This window comes from Apis laboriosa, unplaced genomic scaffold, assembly GCF_014066325.1.
Source record: "Apis laboriosa isolate Shangri-la unplaced genomic scaffold, ASM1406632v1 scaffold14_cov150, whole genome shotgun sequence".
NCBI classification, from domain to species: domain Eukaryota; kingdom Metazoa; phylum Arthropoda; class Insecta; order Hymenoptera; family Apidae; genus Apis; species Apis laboriosa.
The window spans coordinates 1,105,755-1,127,649 of record NW_025221798.1 but is presented as its reverse complement, the minus strand read 5'-3'; the positions used below and the strand labels follow the sequence as shown (position 1 = coordinate 1,127,649).

The window sequence follows — 21,895 nt, the reverse complement described above, 5'->3', positions numbered from 1 at the left end:
GCATTAGATATCGCAAACATAAACGATTATTGTAATTTCAATCGTTTAAGGAATATATTCTATTTTCAATACAATCGTTTTGTAATACATGAAATATATAACAACAGTCTCTTAAACTTTATATTTTAACTTATCAACAGAGTTACCGAATTGATCAGAATAAATTTTTAAAATTGTCTACAATGGTTGACAATGATTATTTTGATTATTTTTTTCCATTTTAATTTCACTGATCAAAAAATATTGGATTTCAATAATTATAATTAAAATTTTAGAATTAAAATTCATTTTTCCTTTTCTTCTTCTTTCTAAATTAAAAAATATATATATTTTTTTTTCAAAAAAATATTTTTTATATATTAATGATTTTGAATTTTTAATCTTGTTTTAATTGCATACAAATCCATAATCTATTATTTAACTATCAAAGTTTATATTAAATAAAGCAAAAAAGATATTATCTCCATTTTACTTCATGTAATGTAAACTTCAATTATATATAATAAATATTTATATAAATATAAACTTATCCATGTATTATTTATCCATATATATTTATATAAATATAAATCGATTTATATAAATATAAATCTTAATCCATATTTTTGAATATCAACTTTTGTATTCTGGCTTTTAGAATCAATTTTGTACAAAAAGTGCCACAATATAAATATATATACATAAGATTTATTTATATTTATTGTTTTTATACTTTATTATTATCTATGAATACTTAATTATTTATTTATTAACATTATAATCATATTTCTTATATGTTAGTCACAAAATTTAAACTAAAATATCTTTAAAAAAAAAACTTTCTTGAATTTTTAAAATAAAAAAATAAATTTTCTGGAATTTTTCATTTTTCCACAAACTACTATTATATAATTAAAATTATAACTTAATACTAAAACATCAATAGAAATAGTGCAAACAAAGAAATGCAATTTGTTTTATCTCACCAATACATAGAAGGTCATTATTGCAGTTTATATTTATCACCCAACTTTGTCACTTCATGCATATTGCACTCCTTTCCTTAGAATTTATTACTACACTATTTTGCAAAAAGATCTCAAACGACTTGCATAAGTATTTTCTGCTCTATTGTAATTTTCACGTGAATCTTTTAACAAGAAAAACAATATGTCTTTATGGTGGTTATTGATATTATATTTTGGTATAATTTGTCAAAAAATTACAAAAGCCCATCATCATTCGAAAGATTTCAAGGCAAATGCCTTAAAAGTTGTACACCAATGGAAATACTTCGATTATAATTTCGGTAGTAACGAAAGAAGACAAGCTGCAATTCAATCTGGCGAATACAATTATAAGAATAATTTTCCAATAGACGTCGATCGATGGCATGGTAAAGTATACAAGGTGTTAATAATCATAGAACATCTTTGTAAGATCGATTCTACAAATCAAAGTAAATATGCAAAAATATCAGTTGAATAGTTCATTTCTCAAGTTATAAAAAATTCAAGTTTGCATTAGAAAAAACGAGACACAAATAAAGAATTCTATTCTTATAAATTAAAATTCTATTCTATCTCCGCCTTCCTTTAGCGAAAAATTGTTCATAACTTTATAAATAAAGAACATTTTTGTATATCAAAACTTTTGTGTTTGTTTTAAGTTTGTTTTAGTCTCTAATATCAATTCTTCAAAAGAATTTCATATTATATATATTATAATATATTAATATATTAATATCTTGTATATTTTGAATGAATATGTATTTACATCTTGTGCATCAAAATAATTTATATTAGATTATTATAGATCAAATTAATATAAAAAAATTTTATATATTTTATAAGTTTATTGAAAATAATATTAATAAAAAAATTCGATACATCTTGTCTTTTGAAGAGCAAGATTAAAATTATTACAATTATTCTTAATTATATTAATTTGATTAATTGTTATTAGTAATTCCTTTTATTTTTTATAATTATATTTGTCAATATTATATTTGTTAATATAATAATTCTTTACCAACAGAATTTTTTATATGTTATGCTGAATTTTAAATCTGCAACAAAAAATATTCGATTAAAATAAACACATATTATGATATGAGATTACATTATATTATAACAAAATATTATAATACGTTATTATAATACGTTATTATAATTCTTTAAACGTTACTTATCTTCGAATTATAATTTTGCAGATTAGAAAAATCAACCATTATGCAACAATCTAATTCTTAATATTTTATATTTTTCGTTCTAGATAAAACTTTTGTCACCATAATAAGAAATAATGGTGTGCCTTCGTCTTTGAACGTGATATCTAGCAAAATTGGCGATAATGGACCACTTCTGGAACCATATCCTAATTGGTCGTGGGCGGAAAATAAAAATTGTTCTGGTATTACGAGCGTTTACAGAGTTGCGGTAATTAAGAACTGTTTTCATATTGGAATTATAATAGACTTCTATAACATTAGAGATACGTTATATGGATGTATTATAATATGAAAAATCAATCATTTCCTCAAGAAGAATTTCACTTTTGTACTTATTTTACAAATTTAATTTAATCGTACCACATGGCGACAACAGTGCAATTTTTATTATGCGTTATAAAAATAATATTGTTCTATTATATTTTATTTTTCTTTTTATAGAAAGAAAAATTCAATTAATATATTTTATTATGATATTCTATTTAGATTGATGTATGGGATAGATTATGGGTTTTAGACAATGGTATTAGCGGTCAGACATCTGTGTGCCCTTCGCAAATTGTCGTCTTTGATCTGAAAACTTCAAAATTGTTAAAACAAGTTAAAATACCGCACAATATTGCGATAAACTCTACTACTGGAAATAGAAATCTAGTAACTCCAATCGTTCAAAGTTTTGATTATAATAATACCCTGGTAAGTCTTGTTTGATCACTTTGAAACCAATTTTAGCAAATTTTTTAAAAAATTCATTTTAGCATAAAAATTATTGAATTTTTAGGAAACTAGATAATTAATTTCAAAAAAGTTGATCAATTTAATTTTGATCAAAATTAATAATATTTTTATATTAAAATATATTCGATATTTCATAGAAAAGTTTTTATTAATAACTTCTTAATAAACGCCAAATAAAATCTTTATAATTTTCATTATGAAATCATTTCAGCATAATTCTTCCTCTAAAACAAATTTAAAGAAAAACAATTATAAAGTTTGAAAGTTTAAGATATTAATTATTATAATATATAATATATAATATATATAATATAAGTATATAACATAAATTCTATTATGAATTACATTTATAATAGGTATACATAGCAGACGTCGAAGGTTATGCATTGATTATTTATAACAATGCCGACGATTCTTTCCAACGATTGACTTCGAGCACTTTCGTATACGATCCCAGATATACCAATTATACTATCAATGAAGAAAGTTTCACGTTGTACGATGGAATTTTGGGTATGGCACTAAGTCATAAAACACAAAATCTTTATTACAGTGCTATGTCTTCTCATAATTTAAATTATGTCAATACAAAACAATTTACACAAGGGCAATTTCAGGCTAATAATGTACAATATCAAGGGTACGTAGTTAAATAATGTTTTTTCATATTATATATTAAATGATTTAGATACTTATATTCTTTTGTTTGTTTCACAGAGCCTCAGATATCTTATGGACTCAAGCGAGCGCTAAAGCAATATCGAAAACTGGTGCTCTTTTCTTTGGACTCGTGAGTGATACAGCACTTGGCTGCTGGAACGAGAATCGGCCACTAAAAAGGAGGAATATCGTTAGTAATTGCAAATATTTTTTTTTTTTCTACAGCATTCATAAGTAACAATATATTTAGTTCGAACAATATAGATTGTCTTGTTTCTAAAGTAGTATTTTTCGAATAAAAATTTTAATTTAATTGTATCATATATATTCAGTCAATATTCTTAAAATACTGTGTCTTTTTTGATAAACAATTTCTTTAGAAAATCAATTTTGATTTTTTTCTCAATATATAATATAATATAATATAATATAATATATATATAATATATATATATATATACACACGTAATAATTTATATAGTCTGTTCTGTATAAATTCTTCGCAAAAAATTTATTTCTTTATTTTCAATTCTAAATAACAAACAGATAATCTAAATGCCAATAATCTAAATAACAAAAGATAATCCCAATAATATATTAGAAACTATTTTTTTAGAGATCAATAAAGATATTGATTTCAACTTTTTTTAAATTGTTTAACGAAGACACATTTTTATTATATTATAATTATTTTTCGTGACGATTATATTATATTTTAAGTATTTAAAATTTTAAAAATGAGATCATTATACTTAATACATGAGTATCACTGTGTTAATTCTGTGATACTCATAACATTAAATATTTGTTACATACTGTGTAAATAAAATACAAATTATGTTAAAATAATTTTCAAATTTTTAGGAAATAGTCGCCAAAAATAGCGACACTCTTCAATTCATCAGTGGTATAAAAATTTCCAAGGAAATATCTTTAAGTATTTTTGGATATCAAAATAACGAATATATATGGGCTCTAAGTAACAAATATCAAAAAATAGCAAATGGAGATTTAAATTTTAATGAAGTGAATTTTCGAATTTTAAATGCACCTGTAAATCAATTAATAAGTAACACTCGTTGCGAAAATCGCAATACAAATTTTTTCTGAATTCTCCTTTGATCTTTCTATTTTTAAATTTATTGTTAATTCTATTGTAATGTCCAAATTAAATTATATATTTATCAAGATTTCTAGTTATTGTTCAAAAGTATGGAATAAATATTATTAGTATAAAATTTTTCAATTTTAATATTTTATTTTTAAGAATTATTTTTTGTAATTTCTTTTAGTGCGCGATTTTATAACCTATGCGCAAAATATTTTAAAAAATATTTTTCTTCATATTTGAGAATGAATGAACATTTATCAGTTATAAATTCTAATAACAGTTACCTGGATTTTACTGCTACGTAATTGCCGTCTTGCGTTTCCGAATACAGGTTAAAACATTGCTAGAAATTTCAATGAGTCAATGCTATTGAAAATATAATATTATGTTATAAAAAATTATTTTTGCATCAGAATTATTTTTATCTTTTTATAAATTTTATTGTTAGGTAATATTTATTATAATTTATTCGTGATTTTTTCAAATTTATAAACTTGTTAAAAATCTTCGATTTTTTCGATCATACTGAAAGAAATTAAAATATTGTATAATTTTATCTTTAAAAAAAGTTACATAAAATTTTAAATTAATTAATATTCATTAATATTGAGAAAATTATTATTTTTTCAAATAATCGTCAAATTAAAATTAAGAATAATTTCAAGTATTTTTTTCTAAATCATAAAAATACATTTTCATATGTTTTAATACATAGCTCTTTATATATATATATATATATATATATCAACTTAATTATAAAATTTAATTAATCACATTTTAATTTTTTTAAATATATAAATAAATTTTTCAATTATACTGATAAGTTCCCAATTATTTCTCAATATTTAACTGAATTTATTAATACTGAATCAATTATGCCATAATTTGATTTGTTCTCTAATTCTTGGCCTACATCACAATAAGAATCAATCACTATCACTCGATTTGACTATCGAGCAAGACATCGATTCACATAATTAAAACACTTACGTAACGACAAACAAAAAATCTTCGAAAAAAAATTAGTTATTGAGTAAGTCTTATTAAAGTGATCTTAGAAGTTTTTAAGAAATTGGATCAGAAATTTCACAATATTATTTCAATTTTTAGATTCCATCTTATATGATAGTTTGTTCATTGTGTTATATAAGGAGAATATGTATAGTTTTAATCAGAAACAAATAATAAACCTATTTATTTTGAAAAATTTTTAAATTTTTAATTTTAAAATTATTTAAATAATATATAATTTGAGGTAACAATAACAATTTTTAATTGCTTAAAAGATTTAAATAATAAATTTAATAATAAAATAAGATTAAATTATACAATTGAATATTGTTGAAAGCATCAAATGTTTATATAATTGTTTATAAAAATTTATGTTATGAATGGAAAGATTAAATTTATTATATATCAAATTTATTATATATTATAATAATTTATTATGACTATTAGGTTAGTAATATTCCTCATATTTCATTGGATTTTTCGGTTAACTATGATATATTATAATAATTTATTGATTGATTAATTAAATCCACTATATTCAGAATAAATTGTTTAATATAGTGACATTTGAATAATGATTCAAGTAAAATATAAATAAGAAGTAAAATATATAATAGTTATATTTCAAAAAAAAACTGTTTGCAATAGTCTATTATTGATTTTTAAAAAGTAAAGTTTTACAATAATTTATTAAATTTATTAATAATATCTATCAATAAATTGACAAATTATAAATTGTAAAATACAAATCTTACATTTATAATTTCATAATTTTATATAATTTTATATTATATAATATATCAAGGATAATATAACCTAATGAACTATAATTTATACTTACTTGTAAAATTTCATTTATTTTATTATTCGATTGATTAGTCGAATATATTATATCCAAAAAATATTATTATTAAAAAATTATGATTATTAATTATTTAACTTTCTGACTTATAAAAATAATAATAATAATCTTATAAAATATTAGACAACGTTAACGCAAAACGCCCTCTCACGTATTCCTCATCATTTCACTACTTGCATCGAAACTTTTTTGAAATTCTAAATAATAATAGTCGAATACTATCGATGAAAAACTTAGTTTAAATTCTTTGAATCCTAGTAAAAATATTTCAATATTACACCCAATAAATTATCTGATTTATTAAATCAGATAAAAATAAAATTACTTTAGAATGCAAGCATCGTTTATTATTCAATGAAATAACAACTGAAGCAACACGATTATCAACTGAAAATATTATTAGATGTATTGATAAAATTGTTTATGGAAAAAGAAAATGACGAAATGAAAAGTAGCAAGTGTAGAAAAAGATTTCAGCTTTCTCAATTCGGCCGAACTGTACAATCCAATTACAGTCTGGTCATCGGTCCTCGAGTGTCAGTCTACGTGATTAAGTAATCTCGAACGGTTCTGTGCATCGTTTACTCTTCTGAATCTTGAATAATAATTTAGAAAAAGAATTCTATAAGAAAAAAATTACAAATTAATGAATATTTTTTAATATAAAGTTATTAGAGAACTTGTATAAAGATAGAGAAACGAAGAAAAATTTTTTTAAACATTTTTCTATGAAATTATTTTTGTACAATTCAGTGATGCAAATTTTGTGTTGAATCAATTCGAAAAATTAATTAATCACCGAAAAGGAAGAAACTTTTAGAAAAAATACGAAATAAATATAAATTTTTTATTTCATATTTGTGCAAGAATAAAAATAAGACGCAAAATATTAGGTAAGTCGATGAATTAGGTTATAAACATCGATTATACTTATCCTAATCGATTTTTTAAATAATTAATTTGACTTTCTATTATTAAGTTCGATTTTGTTTCTTAAATAATGAAAAATTCTATTTACTTTTGTTTTTTGTTATTTTTATTCTATTTTATTATTATATTAGTATTCTATCTTTTTAAATACGAATAATGGATAATTCATATTTAATTATTATAATTGTCTTTTTAAATATTTTAGATAATTCATATTTAATTATTTCCTTCTTCTTGTTATATATAGATTATATATTATTATATTATATATATTATTATATATAGATAGTGAAAATTTATTAGTATTTTTGCTTATTCGATATATTTAGATTTAATAAGGAAGTAAAGTTTTGAAATTGAAAGTTCGTATTAAATTCAAATGGTCTCGCGTCATTTGTTGAACGAGTCACTGGAACAGAATAGATTGATGTTTTTAAACAATATGGATCATTTGTTTCTCTGAATTTTTCAGTTCAACTGTTAGTTCGATAACCATGAGCTTGACTTTAAAACAATCGAAATGAATTATTAAATCACCTTATTATATCACCTTGCTTTGATATTCGAATTTTCTCTTTTTTAACGATTCGTTCGAAAATTATGTTTAAATATGTAGTGAAATTTCCAATAAAGTGAAAAAAAGATATATATGAAAAAAAGGGAAAGCGTATCGAGTTAATTGCATATGATTTACATGCATGAACGTAAATCTTTCTCACTCGATGTATTTGATAGCTTGTCTTTCAATTTCATTGGAACATTTTAATTTATGAAAGATCAGCTCATTAATGAAATAATGCAATTTTTGAAATGCAATAAATATAATTTATCATTTATCATAATATATAAAAATAAATGTTAATAATAAATAAATTGGATCTTAATGGATTAAGAAAATAATTTATGCAAATATTAATATGATATTGATTATTTTCATATCATCATATCATTGATTATCTTTCTAATATCATCAAGAAAATAAATATAATGAATATTTTATAATACAATTTTATAATACTATTAATTTATAATTTTGATATTCTAAATTATGTATTATGTTATTTTGCAAAGTAATATTGATATTAATATGTTATTAATAATTTTTTATTTATATTCTTTTTTCGATCAAATAGATTCTTGCAATAATATATTTAAAATGTTTTTCAAAATAGGAAATAAAGAATTCTGTACTTTTATTTTTGTCTTAAATAATTTACTTTTTTCGATTTATATTGAGAAAATATTAAATATTCTTTTTTGAAAATTTTTTTCTTATTGAAAAATATTGACAACTCCAATTATTACGAAATATGAATGGCAATATCACGTTATTAAATTCTTGTTTACATTTTTCTACACTCAACTTTTACACTCAATTTCACGAGTTAATTGAAATTTAAGAAGTAATCTCTTGTTTCATTTCTACAGACATGTCATGGCGAGAAAAAGGAAAAGCATCGAATCCAGTAAATGGTCCAAAAATTCATGGATATCTACCAAACAATCGAATAGTTATTCATTCGTATCTCCTACTCATTCTTTCACTTATAATTTGGAGAATTCTAATCCAAAATATAACCATGAACATTCTATGGTTCAAAAAATATGTAAAGACAGTGGTTCGTCCGGTACAAGTAAGTATAAATGCTATTTTATCAAATATCAATAAAATTATAATTTCTATATTTTATATCTAGAATAAATATATAAAGCAGGTAAAATATTTTACGGTATATCCAATAGTATGTAATATGTAATATTTAAAAATATAACATTTTTTAATTGATTAAAATTATTATTTATTTTTAACTGATATAAAATATTATTTAAAAAAAATTTAAAGAAGAAAAAAAAATGAATTTTTATATTAAAAAAAAATATTTAGATTATTTATAAATTATCAAAATAAGAAATTATTAACAATTTTGAATTTAATTCGATACTCTTGATACTTTTTTGAAGAATAATATATTTTAAGTTAAGCTCATAAATTAATAATATTGACAAATCAAAAAAAAAAGAATTTATAAGAATTTGTTACAAATTTATATCAAATTAAAATGATAAATATTTTACAAAAATTATATTATAAAAATTAAAATAATTGTAAAATTGAAAAAAAATAGAATAAGATAATAAATAGAATGGAGATATTTTATGAATTTTTGAATTTTTTATTATGATATCTGAAATGAAAAATAAGTTTTTAATTAACTTTTAAATCTTTAGAATATTTTTGTTAACAAAAAATTGAATTTGCAGTCTAATAATAAATATTAAAGAAAAAATAATAAAATTATGTAATAGAAGTATAAAAAAATTTTATTAATTAATAATATTTAAAGTCTGCGCAAAATTAATAATATTATCAATATTATTCATTATATATCATCTGGAAAAAAATTGAAACAAATTAACTAACTTAAAAGTTTCTGAATACTGTCGAATATTGAATATTGTCGAAAATAATTGTACTAATAATTCGAATTCCTTTGAAGAAAAAACAAAAATATAAAGTGAAGTTAACAAGAAAAATATGTGTCATTACGTAAAATTAGTTTTAAATTTCATCGCGCAAAAAACAATAGTAGCAACCAACCAGTGTGTCCTCGTAAAAATAGAATTATGACGTGAAACAAATTGCTTCCCGGGAAAATGTACGCGCGATTGTTCTAAACATTTTTTACCATTTCGACGTGGCAACAACTATCGCTATTCATAATTGCATAACGCACTCCTCGCTTTCATGAATCAAACGATATGTGCTACAATGTCAAATTTACTCGAATTATCAGTTGAATAAAATCGAGTATGCAATTAAAACTTTTAGCTTAGGTTAAGTTAAATTAGAATTTTTTTTTATATTTCTTTTTCACTGTCTTGTTATAATTTTTCTTTTAAAGAAATCGTTAGATATAATTTCACGCAGATAAAATTTTGAATTTTGGATATTATTTTTCAACTTGTTTTCAATTCTATGTTAATATCTAGATATCTAGGTATTTATTATATTTTTTTATTTAAATTTTTATATAAATTATTTAAAAAATATTTAAAATTATATAAATTTATTTATATAATTTTATTTAAATTTTTATATAAATTTATATATAAATTTTGATATAGATTTTTATAAATACAATTATAGAAATGGAATATATGCTTCATCTTTTAAATATCATAATGTAATTTATTATGAATATTTCATATATTTTAACATACCATATACATTTAAATTTTCCATAAATACATAAATATCCGCAGTCTAATCATATTTTTTCCTTAAAAAAATTCCCGTAGTATTTAAATAAAACAGATACTCTATATATATATATTATCACAAAATTATAAAATGAAAAGTTATATTTGCATAATTTATAGTTTTAATGATATTTTAATTCATAGTTTTAATGATAATAGTTTTAAGAATTAAAATTTAAAATATTTCTTATTTCTCTTATCAGAACTGGTTCCAAGCGTTCATTAAGCAAGTGTGAAATGCTGTTACCTTGAATGGATGTCAATCTATAGGGAATTTCAATCTTCCTCGTATTTAATCTATCTCTATCTCTTCTCTTTCTTCTTCTTCTCTTCTCCTTCATCTTTCTTCTTTTTTTTTTCCTTTTCTTCATGGCTCACGTTATATCTAACTACCTCGATCGAAGAAACTAAAGAGTTCTCACGAGATTAATGCTGACGTAACGATGTTCCAATGCATTCGGCCGAACAGATTCCTCATTTCGCAACATCAAACGATTGCTCAAAACATGCTCTAAATATCGAGCATCGGCGCAAGTAGCAAATTCACTACTAAATTATAAGAAACATTATGATTACAAATGCAAATTATACAAATTCAATTATACAAATTTTTATTAACAGTGTTACATCATATCAATTATTTTTGTTTTGTTATAACAATAAAATGAATATTTCAATTTTTTCGTATATATGTCAGAATTAATGTATTTTATTTTTTATTTCAACAAAGCTTTTTAAATTCAATTGTCTTAAAACTTTCGAAATATTTTTAAATTATATAAAAAAAGATAATAAAATTCGCTTTTATTTTAATTTAATAATTGAATGATTAATTGTAAATTTTATAATAATAGAATTTAAAATTTACTATTTTATACATTGTATTTTATACTTTTTTTTAAAAATTTATATTTTCTTTTGACTTCATTCATGATTTATTAAACTACTTTCAAATTTATCAATTTTATACAATAAATGTATGACTTTTCTAATATTCAATAATCCCACAGATCCAATAACATAAATACAACGCATTATTTTCAAGTTTTACAGTTTTTGAATCAATCGCGATTGTTAAATGAAAATTTAGCAAGATTGCTGAAGGAATACATTATTCCTGAATTTCCATATACATGACATTATATTATCCTCACTGCCACTACTATATTAGGCAAAAATACGTGAGTAGATTTTCATCAAAGATAACCGTTGCATTATGTCACGTGACGTCTGTTTAATCTAGCAATGATAATGTAATGACACGTTATTCTTTTTACAGAAATTCGCTAGAAAGGAATTGAATCATTTTTAATGAAAGGAGAAATAACGTATTGTTCTTGTTCGGCAATTTTGAGCATGTGACGTCATACTCTTATTTGAGAATAATAGAAAGAAAAAAAGTTAATTAGAAAGAATAAACATTCGATCATTATATTTACGTTTTTATAATTGACAGTGTTGTAAGAATATTAAATACGTAAGGTATATGATTTACGATGTGAAGGTAACAGTGATTATATAATCATTCTGTAATTAATTATTGCTTGTCTATGATTATCTTAGCTTAATATATATATCGGTCATTTTCAATTCTGAATTATTGTTTAGTGATTTTGAAATTAATTTTAAATAAATATTTAAATTTAAATTTAAATTAATTTAATTTTAAATATAAAAATAGAAGAAAATAAAATAAAATGAGATATCAAAAAAAAAAACTTTTAATGCTTCTAAAAATTTTAAGTGAATCTTGGATTATTAGGAATTTTTTATTAAAAAAAAAAATTTTTGGTTGTCAAAAAAATAAAATTTTCAAAAATTTCATTATATCTTTTTTTTGTTTTATTTTTGAGATAAATAATTACAAAATCTCTATTTTTTCATTGAAATATTAATATATATATTGTAACTCATCTTAAGTAACATACAAGAAAATATATAAAATGATAATATTTATTATATTAATATTAAATCTCTTAAAATAGTTTTCTCTATTTGGAAATTAAATCATTAATTAGTAAAAAAAATATTGTCAAATACAATTTCAAGATTTCAAAAACTTTAGAAGAATATCACTGTGAAAGTAACAAGTCATGAAATAAACTTATTTGCAACCATAATAGCCCATACGTAGCCAATTAAATCCATTCTCAAGTACACTCAAATGTCACAGAGAAGCTGTTCCGTTAGTTTCTTTACTTTCAAATGAAGGCATCAAAAATAAATTCAATAAGTTCAAATCAAACAATAAATTCTTATTGAAATAATTTAAATAAAATTTTTATTTCATTTTTATTATGTTAAATAATATTCTTTGAATAATTATTTATTTTAATATTTTCTATTTTATTACCTCTATTTATTCTCTATTATTATTTGAATTAATCAAATTTGATAAATAAATCATTTGACAATGACTCATTTTTCAAGTAAAATTTTCAAATTTACTTGCAATTTACTTTACATTCTCATTTCAAATAAAAATATATTTCTTACTATATTTCAAACAATTATCTCTTCCTCTCATCTCATCTATCCTCTATATTCAATAATCATTTTTTATCTCTCTTTTCTATTTTATATCAATTAATTATCTCTCCTCAAATAAAATTTTACTATTCATTTGCAAACATCTTCATTCCCTATTTTATTCCGATTAATCATTTCTTTTTCTCATCTGTTATTTCCATTTCAAATAAAAAGAGGGCACAATCCTAATTGAAAGCATTACACATTCGCAACATTCTAATGTTTGGCATTGTTGCAGATATAGGCGGATCCCTTTTTCTACATTTCACGAACACGGGCTCCCATGAACCCGCCGCCAATGACCTATACCGCGGACGAGAGGGAAAATCTTCTCTAAGAGAAGGGATTCGCCATTCTCTCCTTTCGTAGTACATCTAGACACACTTATGACCCGGATAGTGAATATGGCAGTCGAATAACATCCTCGCTCTCATCCCAACTGAACATCTTCATTTCACTGTCGCGTGTACCACAACTCGCGATTCTTCGTTTAGAATTAAAAAAAAAAAAAAAAAAAAAAAAAAAAATTCCTTCAAGTTTCTTCTTCGAAAAGAAAAAAATAAATATTCCATTCCATAAATGTGGAATACTATTCGTTTCGATTAATTTTCGATAAATTATTGTGGTCAAGGGAACAGAAAGAGTCAGTGGGTCACCTTGAGGAAACGCACTTCGTACATTTGAGGAATATATTTCAGGTACAAAAGGATTATTGAAATGATATCGTTTTTTTTTTTTTTTTTTTTAATTTTTCTTTCTCTTTTTCTGTGTGATTGTACATTACGAGAATTTGTATCGGTGAAATATCGTCAGAGTTTATTGCTTAATTTGTGTTCTCGGTTTTACTTTCACGAAGATGAGTTGAATGTAACATTGATTGGGACTTATTAAAATTTGGGTTAAATGGGTGAGTAATTGATAATTATTATAAGTTTATTGAATTTTGATTAAGGATGAGTTTCTGAAATCTAAAATTTTCGAAATTTTTTAAATTATTTTTATGATTCGAAATTTTTCGAAAATTAAAAAATTTTGAATTCTGGAATTTTCAAAGCTTTTTTTGTTATTTTTAGAATTCAAAATTCTTCAAAAATCAGAAAACTCTGAATTCTAGAAATTCTCGAAGTTTTTTTCGTTATTTTTGTGATTTGAATATAAAAAGTTTTGAATTCTCGAATTTTTTCTTTTATTTCTAAAATTCTCGAAATTTTTATTTTATATGTATTAAAAAATATATAATAATAATAATAATATTTAAAAATAATTAAATGATTTTCTATAGATTCCAGAATCAAATAAGCATAATATTACTGGAAAAAATTACTAGAAATTATTATCTATTAAATTATTATCTATCATCTAAATAATTTCTTAACTAATGAATTAATTTAAAAAATTATAACTTTGAAACTTTATTTTAATTTTAGGATTAGTAATTCATATAATCTTTTAATTGTTTAGAAAAATGAATATATAAAAGTTATTTTAATTAAATGTATCTATAAAAAAAATTTTATTAGTGAAATTTCATATATATGTATATATATATATATATATATATATATATATTTCATATATTCTAATATATCAGTACATATACGATATTTCTAAATTAATTTAAAAGATAAAATTGAAATACGATTTGATTGAAATAGATAACTTGATTGAAATAGGTAACTTGATGTTTCTTTTTTTCCTTTTATGTTGAACAAATTGAGTTTACAAATATAAAATATTACAGAAACAATTCAATTATTAGGAAAGATATATTATCAGTTAAAAGTTTAGAATTACTTTTCTACTTATAGTTAGATTAAATTTTCTATTAATTTTGTAACTAATTATCCATAGATTGCGCCTAGTCGATTATAATTTACAAATTTTAATTTGCAAATAAATTATAAAAATACATTTTTCAAATGTGCAATAATTTAATTAAACTTTCTATTAACATGAATTAAAAATGACTCAGCGTCACTTTCCAATCATTTATAATCAATCCAATTCTTAATCTTCCAAGGATTGTTTTATATATGAAATAAATTTTTCATTTCTGAAAAATTTTATTTTTGCAAAATCTTTCAACCAAACAAATGATTATAATGAAACTTTTTTAGATTTTTTGAGAAGGGAAAAAAATAATTGTGGACAAATGTCAAAAAAAAAAATTGTAAAAAATATTTTTTAAATTAAAAAACTTTAAATTAATTGTAAATAATAAAAAATTAATAAACTTTAAATAATTACATACTTACATACAAATATTTTTATTTTACATGAAAAAATTTTCTAAGCTAAGAATATCCTAATTATTTTTTCTTTTTTTTTTTAATTTAATTTACAGATTTCATGAATTTCAAAATTTTGGTTAATAGTATAAGAATCATTAAATAGATTGTTTTTATAATTTTCTCGGAGAAAGTATATTCGGATGACATGCTCATCACCTTGAAACCGCAAAATTATCTCTAACACGTTCACTTTCTTTCGAATTCCATCAATTTCCTAGTTAGCTGGAAGCTGTTCGTGTTAATTACACATTATTATGGTATTTCACAAGCGATGATGTAACTGTATTTATTTACAGAAGATACAGTTAATACCAAATTTAACTTTCATTCAAGCGATTCGATATCGTAAATAATTCGATGTTTAATGAAAATTTTTTTTGGCTTTTTTTAATTTCATTTATTATTATATTTTTTTTTAATACTTTTATATTTAAATTTTCTATTTTTTTTTGAATAATAATATATAAATTATTTGAATAATAATATATGAATGAATTTGTATTGTAATTAATACAATAATAATACTTGAGAACAGATAATTATCTTGCTAGGATTAAATAATGGAGTTATAATGAAATATCGTATTCATGTATTTTATAATCATTAGATAATTCTGCAGTTCATAAACTTTTCTCTATTTTGATTATTCGATTCTTTATTTTTTTTAAATAATAAAATATAATAATCATGAATTATTAATTGTAAATTACTGTGCAAAAGGATATAATAGAAGGAAAGAATTATTAAATTATAAAATTATTATTTGCATATAAGTTGGAAATATAACCGCAATAAACTGGAATTAACGCAGCATGACATTCAATATGACATTTCAAATCGTTGGAGGGAAGGTAAAATAGCTATAAACTTCTTTAAAATTGCTTTCAACGATTTAAATGAAAAGTATTCGTTTTATCCATTTAAAATATATTATTCGATTAGGATCTCGTCTCGAAGCGGGATTATTAGGGCTATAAACTTGAGCAAGAAACAGTATGCCAAGAGGCATCGATGGGAAAGTAACGATAACTATAGAAGCTTGTCACGATATCGCCAATAAGACACCATCGCAATCGCAATTCTCACTCGGTATTCTTATTCTGTCGATAACTTTCATGGATCCAATTTAATAAGAAATAACGTTATGAATATTTTATCGCAAATCAAAAACTTGTTCCTCTCTTTGTTAAATATTACAGAATATTTTCTGTGATATGATATTTTTTTTTTATCATTGTTGTTTGTTTCCTTATTTTTAATTAAAATAAAAAATGAATATACATATATTATATAATTATTATTATATTTAATAAATTTTCCGTATATTTTAAATATTATTTAAAAATCATTTTATTTATATTATCCACATTTATAGTAAATAGAATGGAATATTAATCAACATTATTTTTATATATTAATTAAAGTAGTTTTTTTAAATTCGATTATAAAGTAATATATTTTTTTAATTTGAAAATTTAAATTCTAAAAAAAAATAAAGAATTAATTTATAAACGAAAACATTAGATAAAAAAAAAATGAAGATATGTGGGATATAAATAATAAGAAACTATAACGAAATTTGAACGCATGATTCTCCAATTAGAAATTGGAACTTTTTACGTTCTGTGATCTGTGTTACAATATCCTCTTATTGTTAATTCCTTTTAATTGATAGCTCTACTTAATCTTCAAATCCTCGTCGACTTTCAGAAAGTAATTAATTATTTGTTTTATATTTTTTTATCTTCCTATATTTTATTTTTATAATTTATTATAAAAATAATAAATTAAATATTAAAAATTATTAATAAATAATAATACTTTTATTACGTAAATTAATAAATTAATTAAAAATTAAATAAATTATAATTTATTATTATTAATTTATTATATTTTATTTTTTATTTCATCTTCTTTTTTTAAGTATTTTATTTTATTTATTAAAAATGTTTAATTAAATTTCGTAATCATCGCAAAAATATATAAAACAAGTATTTCTTTCTCTGAATGAATTATATCTGCTATTCAAGTACTGTACAATATATATAGATTACATAATAGTTATCAATTTCACGTCGCTCGAAGCAAAATGGTTACACGATAACCGGGTCAACATGAACTTCGTTGAGAAATCGATTGAACGAAGGTCACCGTCCCTGCCTATTGAAATTTCTCCTTTCTTTTTCAGGTATGGCAAACGTGGTTCCGTGGCTGCTATCAATATGCCTGTTTGGCCTCCAGGAGATCGCGATCCAACCTGGAAGCGATGCGCTTTCACGCAATCTTGAAACAAACGGTCAAAGAAGTGTGTCTTCAGGCTTTCGCTCGGTACAAACGATTTTTTTCTAGATAAAGTTTAAATACAGAATAGTAATATATTTGTGATTTTTGAGAAATTTATTCTAAAGATTATAATTAATAAAAAAAGTTTGCATATAGATATATCAATTGAAACTTTTTTTATTAAATTATATACGATTTAATTATTTGCATTAGATAAAATGAGACGGAAAAATAAAGTGCAATGGCGGTACGACGAATATAAAAATATTTCATTTTTAATAAAATTTTCGATTAAAAATGTTTCATGAATATATAAATATTCTGTAAAACTGAGAATTTCACAGCAAAAGATTATTTATAAAAAATTTTTATTTTAATCTTATTTTAAGAGATTAAAGAATTAAAGATTACCTGTAAATTATTATATATTATTATATTATATTATTTGATTTAATGTTAAAAGGAAAAAAAATTAATTGAAATTAATTAAAAGTATATATTTTTACGTAATAATTCATAGTTGATAAGAATATTTCAATTTTTTATATAAATTTGGGATTGTTCTCTAATTTGCATAAAAAAATATTTATTTTATTAACAAGAAACGATACCTAAAATATATAATTTATGAATTTATAAAATATCTTTTATAAAATATAATATATATAATATATTCAAATTTATACTTTTATTACGTAAAAAAATAAAAAATTTAAAAATTTCTTAATTTTTATTAACATTTATAGTTTATATCATATTCTTTTTTAGATATATTACATGTAATAATTGTTAAAATTGTCAAAAATGGATTTGTTCTCTCTTGCAAGATGTTCAATGAAATAATTGAAGAGAAACATAATCATAACAATATAATTATTTTTTATAAAAAAAATAAATATATAGAGATTAATTTATTACATGTATCATATTTATATGATCTCTATGTATTCATGTGCAGAAAAACTGTGTAATGTATTTTTTTATATTAAGTAACTTTTATAAGAGTATTTTTTATAACTTCAATCTTTTAAGATATTCTATTATTCTCATTTAAAAAAAAATCTATATATCTTGTATTTTTATTATAAAATTACATTATTATATTAATCAATAATTTCATTAATCATGTATTTGTTAATTAACAATCTTATCTTATTCAATATAAAATATTTTAGTCTTTAAGAAATTACAAAACCTTGATATCGAGTCATGATGAGCTTCCTGGCCATATAAATTGCGACTCATTCAAGTTTGAGGAAGATTTGATGAATAAATTGCCTACCACTCCAGAATACAACAATCATCTTTATGGCTCAACACCAGATTCGAGAGATTATTTTTCAAGGCCTTTCGAGAAAAGATTGCATTCGAGGTTACCTGGAAGAAATTTCAACTTACTCAGGACAGATGCAAATTCGGTAAATGAACTAGAGTCTCATGGATTTAATTATGATCCAGGTCGTGGACACATTGAGGACGACTATGTTGGTCCTGCTATGGAATTAGTAAGTTTTTCAAAAAATCAAAGTAAATATAAAACAATATGTTAATAACTCAATAGAATTAAAAGAATTAAGTTAAGTTAGAAAATTTCTATGAAATAAATAAATTTTTCAAAAAAATCAAAACAAAATAAAATTAATTGATTTAAGTACAAGAATTTTTGATAATTCAATAGGTTTATGCATGGTCCACTATCGATTACACTTATGACAGCATCGAAGCTCGAGATTCGGCTATCTTCGATGGAGATTTTATAGCTGAAAACAATTTACCTTTGGGACTCGAAGTTTGGAGAGATAAAGTTTTCATTACTCTTCCAAAATGGAAAGATGGTATTCCAGTCACATTGACTACCATACCCAAACATTCGAAGACAAAAAATCCAAAATTGAGACCTTATCCGAACTGGGAATGGCATACAGTAGGTTAGTACAATACTGTTAGGTCTCTCATAAGTAATGGCATTTAATCAGCACCAAATAATATCATTTTAACTTTTATTAATTTTAATAAACATAATAATAAAATAAATAATAATAATATCTTATTACACTTATACATATTTTTAATTATTATTTATATTATTTATATATTAATATTCACATATTATAAAATAGTTTATTAACTGAATTTATTTAGAATACACTACTAATTAAAATGTGTAAAGATATGTTGCATAACTTTCTTCTTTTTTGTCTAATTTACTTAAATCCATCATAATAAAATATTATGTAAATTTACATTTTTATAATCTAATTAAAGATACTTCTAATATTAATTTTTATTTTTAGGAAACTGCGATGGACTAACTTCCGTCTTCAGAATTCAAGTGGACGAATGCGATCATCTTTGGATCTTAGACTCTGGTAAAGTGGATATAGCGAAAGGAGGCAAATTGGCTTGTCCTCCAGCGATCTTTATCTTCGATTTAACCACAGATACTCTTATCAGAAAGTACATTATACCAAAAGATCAAGTAAAAGAAGACTCCTTGTATACCAATATCGTTGTAGATATCAGAAACGAGGATTGTGGCTCAGCAATAGCTTATATCTCCGACGTGTTCCGTTATGGATTGTTAGTATATGATTTCTTCAAAGACTCCTCTTTCAGAATTCAACATCATTTCTTCTATCCTGATCCCTTGGCTTCTAAATATGAACTTCATGGCATAAAATTCCAATGGACAGACGGGATTTTTGGAATGGCACTAAGTCCAGTGGATATTCACGATGACAGGACACTATTCTTTCATCCTATGTCTAGTTTTCGAGAGTTTGCTGTTTCCACGTCTATTCTTGGGGACAAGAAGACAGCTGAAGAGAATACTGATTACTTCATGCCTATTGGCAGACCCAGAGCCAAAGATTATGGTCATTCTTCAGGTTCCGTGATTGATAGAAATGGAGTAATGTTCTTTAATATGGTGACTAGAGATTCTGTCTGGTGTTGGGATACTAGAAAAGAGTACATACCTCAGAATCTTGGTGTCATAGGTACTAGTAATTTATCTTTGGTCTTTCCAAATGATATCAAGGTTGACCATGAATATGATCAAAATGTATGGGTGCTCTCTAATAAGTTAGCTATGTATCTTTACGGAAGCATCGATAGCAGCAAGATTAACTATAGAATATTCAAAGCCAATATCAAAGAAGCTGTCAAAGACACTGTTTGTGATCCTAATTATGTTGTGCCTGGTTCTGAACATGGTTATGACGAAATTTGTTGAAAATTATTTAAAAGACATTGATGACAGATGTAGGATTATATAGTGAAGAAAAATATGAATATTTATAAATAAAAGATAATGAATATTTATAAAAATTAAGGAAAGAGGATAAAGCAATGTTATCCAATCTTTTTTGAATTATAATTTCCTTTTGCAATATTCAAATAATTTGCGATTCCCACTTCCATATAAGCTAACTAGACACTGCCTTTAACTAATGAAAAAATGACTTTGATATACTTAAAATATGGCAAATTATAATATTATAATTAATAAAATAAATATAAAAATTATCAATAACAGAAGCAATTTTCTAGGAATTACTTGACGATAATCAAAGGCAAAGATTAAGAATTAGGATGGATAGCAATTGATTCTCTTACTTCGGGAAAGCGAATATGAATAGATGTTATAATTTTAATTATAAGAGATTAAAAGAAAAAGCAACTACCTCGAATTCGCTTTCTTCTGAAGTAATAGAAAAGTTTCATATTTTTGAACTCTAAAAATAAATGAATTCTAAACATTTACTGTGTTTTTTTGATTACATTTTTTGATTTAGTTGATCACATTGATTCGTAATCAGGGATTTAGTTCTATTGTATTCTATATTAAGAGTAATGAATAAATACTCATGATCGTGTAATGAAAATACATTAAATAAATTATCATCAAATAAAGATATTATTAAAAAAGAATTGTTTATTTTTTATTATCTATTATATAAGAAAAAATAAAAAAAAAATTTCTCATTTCCTTCTTAGGTAAATTGATA

General features: G+C 22.4%; 2 protein-coding genes across 4 annotated transcripts; both read left to right on the top strand.

Moving 5' to 3' along the window:
- The first annotated feature begins 1,041 nt into the window (after positions 1-1,041).
- On the top strand, positions 1,042-4,843 carry LOC122710654 (major royal jelly protein 5-like). Its single transcript, XM_043928634.1, has 6 exons — positions 1,042-1,375; positions 2,254-2,417; positions 2,696-2,905; positions 3,304-3,587; positions 3,665-3,797; positions 4,472-4,843. The coding sequence occupies exons 1-6, from the start codon at positions 1,150-1,152 to the stop codon at positions 4,715-4,717; spliced, it is 1,263 nt and encodes a 420-aa protein (XP_043784569.1). The 5' UTR covers positions 1,042-1,149; the 3' UTR covers positions 4,718-4,843.
- Positions 4,844-8,956: 4,113 nt separating this feature from the next.
- Positions 8,957-21,708, top strand: LOC122710703 (protein yellow-like). 3 transcript variants are annotated; one of them, XM_043928728.1, is made up of 5 exons: positions 8,957-9,155; positions 17,791-17,930; positions 19,061-19,390; positions 19,564-19,813; positions 20,180-21,708. In XM_043928728.1, the coding sequence occupies exons 1-5, from the start codon at positions 8,957-8,959 to the stop codon at positions 21,118-21,120; spliced, it is 1,860 nt and encodes a 619-aa protein (XP_043784663.1). In that variant the 3' UTR covers positions 21,121-21,708. The 3 variants fall into 3 exon arrangements, with proteins under 3 accessions (XP_043784663.1, XP_043784664.1, XP_043784665.1); XM_043928729.1 differs by lacking the exon at positions 8,957-9,155 and adding an exon at positions 13,431-14,009; XM_043928730.1 differs by lacking the exon at positions 8,957-9,155 and adding an exon at positions 18,654-18,852 and having other exon boundaries at positions 17,798-17,930.
- Positions 21,709-21,895: the final 187 nt, after the last annotated feature.